The 7,366-nt window shown below is 38.1% G+C and overlaps 2 protein-coding genes across 3 annotated transcripts; one reads left to right on the top strand and one right to left on the bottom strand.

The window, feature by feature from the left end:
- Positions 1 to 1,257: 1,257 nt before the first annotated feature.
- Positions 1,258 to 3,915, bottom strand: LOC113673145 (uncharacterized). 2 transcript variants are annotated; one of them, XM_089212101.1, is made up of 3 exons: positions 3,715 to 3,915; positions 2,942 to 3,088; positions 1,532 to 2,029 (listed from the first exon to the last, which is right to left on the bottom strand). In XM_089212101.1, exons 1-3 carry the CDS (start codon positions 3,881 to 3,883, stop codon positions 1,938 to 1,940), a joined length of 408 nt encoding a protein of 135 aa, XP_089068227.1. In that variant the 5' UTR covers positions 3,884 to 3,915; the 3' UTR covers positions 1,532 to 1,937. The 2 variants fall into 2 exon arrangements, with proteins under 2 accessions (XP_027045313.2, XP_089068227.1); XM_027189512.2 differs by having other exon boundaries at positions 1,258 to 3,088; positions 3,715 to 3,914.
- Positions 3,916 to 3,918: 3 nt separating this feature from the next.
- LOC113673142 (rRNA N(6)-adenosine-methyltransferase METTL5) lies at positions 3,919 to 6,868 on the top strand. Its single transcript, XM_027189510.2, has 2 exons — positions 3,919 to 4,420; positions 6,452 to 6,868. Exons 1-2 carry the CDS (start codon positions 4,018 to 4,020, stop codon positions 6,682 to 6,684), a joined length of 636 nt encoding a protein of 211 aa, XP_027045311.2. The 5' UTR covers positions 3,919 to 4,017; the 3' UTR covers positions 6,685 to 6,868.
- Positions 6,869 to 7,366: the final 498 nt, after the last annotated feature.

Below are 7,366 nucleotides of genomic sequence, written 5' to 3'. Positions count from 1 at the left end.
CGTTACATGCCACGCGCGTGGTTAAGTTAAAACAGAAAAGTGGTTACACATGCGCTTTTCGAGAACATGATTAATTAATGCTTGATCTGGTTGTTTTATTTGAGTCCCGTGTAAAAAACCGTTTTTAATAACTAATTCAGTTTCTTTTGCTCTACTATTTACTAATAGTGCCTTAGATGTGTTCAAGATGTAGGAATAGGGAATAGTTTTTTTCCTTGGGTCCGTTGCAGCGGAAAAATACATACTCCGCCCTCTTGAGAGGACAACGCAGCAACTTCTTCTGAGCGAGGAAGACCCGTGGAAATTTATTAGTGACCCACGACAACTAGATTCAAAAGTTTGCGGTTTTTTCGAAAATTTGAATCCTTTTCTGTTACTGTGTTGGCTGTCACCCATTACGCTGCTCTATTGGCCATCATGCCTTTAGACTTCCAGCAGTCCCTCCCCATTGCGCAGGTAAAAAAAAATCAGCGAAAAAAAGTATTGATGTATATCAGGAGCCCATCACAAGTGATGGGCTCCTGTGTGTGTGTTACTTTGAAAGTGCCTATGACACGAATTTTCTTTTTTGTGTTTTCCGGTTAAATAGCTGTATTTGAAATTAGAAATAATCGACCTTAGTGCATAGCGAGTTCTCCTTGACCATTTTTTGTGTATTGAAAGTATGATTTAGCGGCTAAAAAGTGTCCTCAAAACGCGGCCAAAACGATTACGTTACATAGCTGTGATATACTGAGGAAACTGTAAAGACACGTCGCCAACCATGGTGGAGCAAGGAAAAATCTAGGCGAAAGGGCGAACGTACTGCGTGGCCGGAGCGCCAAACGATGTTAGCTATAAGAATAATACACATATACAGACATCCTTTGAAAAGAAGTGTATAGAAATGCTAGCTGTGTGGCCAAATTGGACGCGTTTCGATCGTCGACATCGAGGAGACTTTACTCTTCAATGTCGTCGGCCTTACTAGTATGCTGCGTACCGGCTTCTAAGACGGCTGTTACGAACATATACCACTAGTGAAATCAGGGGAAGATAACCTAGAAATTCAGCTAAAAAAAAAATGGTGATTAAGGGGCCTGTTCCCACACCGTACACGATTGTTCAACATTCTTTACGGCTGACGTGTCGCAAGCGAAGAATGGCGAGCTCCTCATTGATGTTTCTTTCACGCGCTTGAGATGTACTCATACTCCTTTTCTTTCCACATCATTATATTTGCGCTTTTCTTGTCGAATGAAAATCCTACCAATTGTAGTTTCCATCGTATTTTAATAACAGGCATACCTCATTTGTAATGTAGTTCATGCCCTTTCCTGAGCTAAGCGATATCCTTTGCGTGAACAGCGCGAAAACCTTTAGCAGATACTGGCATAAACACAAGCATCAGTACTGTAAATGAATATTTCGTATGCATCGACTTTCACACAGCACTTGGATTAGCTACCATCTAATTCAATAAAATTGAACAAATTGTCTGACAAAATTGCCTGACAAATGGGGTAAAAACAAACCAAAAGGATCAAAACACTTAATAATAATAATTAAAAAATTTTACTTTGATCATTTTCATTGACTTTCTTCCTTTTGTGATTAGAGCTTGGTTGTAAAAGAGAACCTTTCATGAAGGAGCACCGTAATATTCCTTTGTTCCTAAAGTTTGAGGCATTAATACGTGATACTTAAGGGAATTCACCTTTAATTCTCAGAAGTGATTAATGAGTAAATTCTCCTAGTAGTTCCAATATGCTATCTTGCAAACAGGTTATGAGTTCAGAAAAGCTTATCAGCTTAAGGGTGTAATCCTGATATAGCACCAAATTCTCTTGCCTAAATTACAAGGATGGGATCCCTTTGAAGCCTGGTCTTTTTTAGGCTTCTTTGCAGAAATTTCTCTAATTTCAGCTCACCTCTGATGACCTTTTTATTCTTCCATATCATCCACACAACAAAATGCCATGTATTTCATTTAACCCTTCAACTCTCAAGATGTGATTATTACTTCTCCCCTCTAGCTGCTGCACATTTCCTGGTAAATTAGTTGAGAATTTAGTGTTAGATCCAGATAACAACTTCAATCCGATAAGTTTGAATATTCTCATGACCTGTTTGCTGGATAATGTATGAACATCATGGGGAGAAGTTATATTTTTATCACTTCTAGGAGTTAAAGGGTTAATGGAGATTAGTCCCTCTATCATGATTACTGTACACAAATGTCTGTAATTCACAAAACTGATTTTGACTTTTTGATTTTATCCACAATCAAGCTGTTAATTCTTTCAACACAAGAAGACCCAGACATCTTTATTTGCCTCTTTGTTAAACTAACTGAGGCACACAAAGTTTGGCCTGTCAGACTTCTGTTTAATTTGAAAGGAAAACATTTTTTCTTAGGTTGTTAAAGCAAAACTGAAAACTATTTCTTTTCATGTTTTAAGATTTTGATTCTAATCCTTAATTCTTTACAAAATCAACATGGTAATTTATTAATTATGATCTTGAGGGCTCCACTTTAGCAAGTTGGGTTCCCTCATCAAACTTCATCATCATCGTCATTATTATTATTATTATCATTATTATTTTAAGTAGTATTCACAGTATTGGAATTAATATTATCGTTACTATTAATTTGATTTTGGCTTCATAGTACAAAATTGAGAGTATTCTCACAGTAAAAAGTCATTGCTACCAGCTTCTCTTTATTATCTTCAATGCAGTGAAAGGTAGGTCTGATCAAATTGTTGGATGTTCAACCTTTTCACCCAAAAACTGGCCAGTATGTGTTATTATCATGTCTTCCATGCTTCACCAGTTGTTCTATCAGGATTATTATCCTCGTTATCTTCAACCAAGCATTCAAGTTCTTCATTGTTGAGTGGTTGTTTAGGAAACACTACTCTGTATACAGGAAAGCAACAAGAGTTATCATTTCTTTCACCTCCGTCTGTCAAAAATGCCTCTGATTGTTCAGGCCTGTCCATAAAGTGTTTCATATGAGTATATCTGGCTTCTTGCAAAGTTTTTATCATTTCTTTGGATGAAAGAGGTGTTCTTTTCTTATCCTGCAGTCTCTGAAGCTCCCTCTCTGAGAAAAAAAAGGAAGTAATTCAGACATCACACCTATCTCTTCTGCAATGAATCATTATTAATCCTCTACATCCCAACATCCATATGTATATTCTCCATACTGTTCTCTACACATTTCCTTAGCTGCTGACAAGAAGAATTGTTAATCATAAGCTCCTTTAATTGTTGATCATTTCCTTTATTCTCAACACTTCAACATTTGATTCAGGGGTGATACTGTAAAGAGAAATTAGAAGCCAGTCACTCTTAGAAGTTAATGGACTGAAGGAGAAATTTGCCCCAGTAGCCATCAGTTAATTTTTTTCTCTGCCATCACATCCACTAACAACCACAATTGCATGTTCCAAATCAGTAAGTAAATCCAGTTAAGTTCTTTTTTTTTCGTTTTGATCTGTTCCAATCAAAGTTTGAGATAATACAATTATCTATCAATCTCAGCACCAAGAATCAAGATCACTGAGGCCGAGCGACGGAATTTCCCCCAATTAAAACTCTTGCATGATTTCCTCGATTAAATTGCACTTCTTTCGTCTTGGAATAGTACGAAGATGAACAATTTTCGATGACTTTCAAGGCAATGAATCGATCTTCGATTAGCAAGTAAAGAGCATTGCTGAGACTCACCTAAGCGTGAAATATGTTGTCCCTTTTGCGCACAAATTTGCTCGTGATCCGCAGTTTTGAGGCACTCTGGTTCATCTGTGTCTGGTTCGTCAAAAGTTATCCATCCAATCTGACTCGAATTGCCTGTCTCTGTGTCTGATTGTCGTTCTTTGCCCTCATCGTCCACCATATTGGTTTCGGTAAGTTTCGTTTGGCGAGGCTACCAAGCGTATTTTAGACGGTCGCCAAGCCGCATGAATGAAGTAAATTTCGAGAAATGTGACCAGGCTACATATACTCTACGAATCTGTTACTTTTTACGAAATGAAGCTTAAAGAGCTAGAAGGATACTTACAGCAAGTTGATGGTTTTGAAAAGCCAAAAGTGGATCTGGAACAATATCCAACAACGCCGCATATAGCGGCTCACATGTTGTACACGATCGACTCCACATTTGCTGACATTGAAGGAAAACTTGTCGGTGATTTGGGATGTGGATGCGGCGTTTTAAGTATCGGGTCATGTATGCTTGGAAGTGCTATGACAGTCGGATTTGATGTGGACGGCGATGCTTTAGAAATCGCTGCTAGAAACTGCGCAGAGTCTGAGATTCAGACATGTGAACTTATACAAGGTGACGTGGAACAGATTGCATTGTGTGACAGATGGAGAAAAACGTTTGACACGATCATTATGAACCCTCCTTTTGGAACTAAGAACAATAGAGGTATCTACGCAAAATTTAGATGCTGATTTTTATCAGAATGGGTAAATTTGACTAAGCACTGCACCAGGCCTTGGTGGAAACCGCGGCCAAGATCTGAATTAGTCTCTTGCTCAAGAAGTGCCTTCGAGCAAGCTCTCTTAACCCTTTAACCCCTAAGAGTGATAAGCTCCTAATTTCTCCTTACAATATCACCCTCAAATCAGACATAAAGGTATGAAGGAAATAGGAAATGATTACCAATGAGAGAAGCTCTTGATTGTTAAACAAACTCTCCTTGTTAGCATCCTGGGAAATGTATTGAGAACAGTATGGAGAATATGTCTACTGATGTTAGGATGTAAAGGGTCAAGCACTACAGCTGGAGCAACAAAACCTGCTATATTCAAGCTGGTGAGAGGTCAGGGAGGGTTCCGGCACTCATTATCTCACCAGAATCCTCAGGAACCTACTGCACACTTGAATCATTCCCAGGCTGGCAATGGGCAGGCTTTGCTGCTTGTGTTGCACTGCTTGTGAGAGCCTGCACACAGATGGCCTATTATTACCATGCTGGACTCTAGTTTAACCCTTTTATCCCCAAGAGTGACTGACATCTAATTTCTCCCTACCATATCACACCTGAATCAAACAGGAAGGTCAGGAGAATAAAGGAGCTAATCACTGATTAAAGAAGCTCTTGATTGTTTAACAAATTCTCCATGTTGGCATCTTAGCAAATGTTTAGAGAACAGTATGGAGAATATGCATACTGGTTTAAGGTGTTGAGGGTTAAAAGGTCTGAGTTCAAGCCCTGGTCAGGTCACGTTATTGTGCTCTTAGGTAAGACCCTTCACTCTGATGGTGTCCCATCCCTTGCAAGTATATGAATGGGGTTACCAGTCATTTCTTACCAACAGTTGTTTCATATCCAGCTCAGTTGATTCATATCCAGCTCAGTTGATTCATATCCAGCTCAGTTGATTCATATCCAGCTCAGTTGATTCATATCTAGTCAGTTGAGATGTTTTGTACCCATTTTAACAAAATATATTTTCCATTTCAAGTATGGTTAGAGTAAGGTCAGTTTCTTATTTTAAATAGCTTATTACTTGTGTTCAATAAGTTTTAGGTACATGGTGTCCAAAAAAAGTACAAGTGTAAACAATAAACTGTTCTATCAGAAATACCACACTTACCTTGCATTAGGCAATAATTTAGTTGTTTTTGTTTGTTAGATCACGAGTATACACAGTATAATTTTGTTTGTTTCTTACTCCCTCGACTCTACTAACTTTTTGTACACAACAATCAACATCTGTTTACACACTCATTCAAATGAATGTACATTGGGATAGGTAGAAATTGACAAGTGGTTGGGGTACAAAGCAACTCAAACTGGGCACAAATCAACTGAGTTTGGGTATGAAACAACCATGGGCACAAAATGACTGGATACCACTAATGGGTACCATTGAACTGTTTTGAAAACAAAGAATTGCTGATAGATTAGCATCCTATTCAGAGGTGACTTTGGTATATGGTGTGACTGCATTCAGTTTTAAGGACACTTAAGCCATGAGTGACTAAGAAAGAATTTCTCACTACTATCTCTATACAATATCATGCAGACAAGTGATGAAAATAAAGAAAAATATCAATTGTCACATTACTAATTGACCTGATAGCAAATTCTCCAAACTAACATGATGAGAATCATTTTGCAGACGGTAAGGAGAATTACTAATGAGATCTTGGGTGTTAAAGAGTTAAGCAAATAAATGCACTCCCAGATAACTTTGGATTACTCTGATTTAACTTCATCACACTTATGATTGGTCTAAAATACTCAAGCCACCTTCTCAGAAAATCAGGTGCAAAATTTAAATAAAGCAATTATGAATTGGTTTCTCCTGCTTTTCAGGCAGTTTGCTTGGTTTTATTATTTGATAATTACCTCTGGTCTGATTCATTGTTGTGATTAGTTTGATTTTGGTTTTAGGAGATGCAATTGAATTGGGTTTTAATAATTGCTCTTTGTTAATTTTCTTCTAGGTATTGACCTCAAATTTCTACAGCAGGCCATCAGTATGTCTAATACAGCTGTTTATTCTCTGCACAAGACAGCCACAAGGGAACACATCAAGAAAAAGGCTTGTGAATGGGGAGTGAAATTGGAAGTGTTGGCTGAACTTCGCTTTGACTTGGCGGCCAGTTACAAGTTTCACCGCAAAAAGACAGTTGATATTGAGGTAGACTTCATAAGAATAGACTGTTCAAACAGCTGACAGCTGAGGTGAATGAAGAGTTCGGTTATTTGAATTATCTGCAGTTGTATGAGGAGCACTGTTTAGCATTTATCTAAGATCTAAAAACAATTGAAAGTCAGTTGAAAAGAAACGTGATGTTGTTACCAAGGCTTACTTCGAATGAGTCAATTAAAAGATGAACCTTAAGATCGCTGCATCAGATGAAGACAAAGACTGGTTTGATTTGGTCTGAATAATAGGCGATCGGTGATTTGAAGCGTCGCTTGTTAGCTGCTTTCAGAACAACTGTCTTGTGCAAAGTGCAAGTCACGTGCAAGTTACGCCCTCCTTAGTTTCGGGCGTAACTCGTCTTTCGTACTTACATTGTGCGCGCATTCATTTGGTTTCCAAAATATCGTAAAACTAAAGAAAATATGACGCCTAATCTGTATGTTACGCGTGAGAGAGGATTCACTCATTAGATATTGTGCTTATCGACTGATGGCTGAATATTTAAAAAGGGTGAAGCTTGAATTCATTATCACGCGATCAAAATTAGGGGAAACATTGCAGCTATTATTATAGAACGCTACTAGGTTTATACCAGTGAAAAAGTGACGGTGACCAGACATTTTCCAAACTTACCGACCGTGTTAATTATGCAACTCAACAGCATTCGAAGTGGTTTGGACCAGTAATGTGCAAGTCGATCCGAGTTTTG

This window comes from Pocillopora damicornis, chromosome 7 (genome assembly GCF_964200805.1).
Source record: "Pocillopora damicornis chromosome 7, jaPocDami1.2, whole genome shotgun sequence".
Taxonomy (NCBI): Eukaryota; Metazoa; Cnidaria; class Anthozoa; order Scleractinia; family Pocilloporidae; genus Pocillopora; species Pocillopora damicornis.
This window is presented reverse-complemented; position numbering and strand designations above follow the sequence as displayed.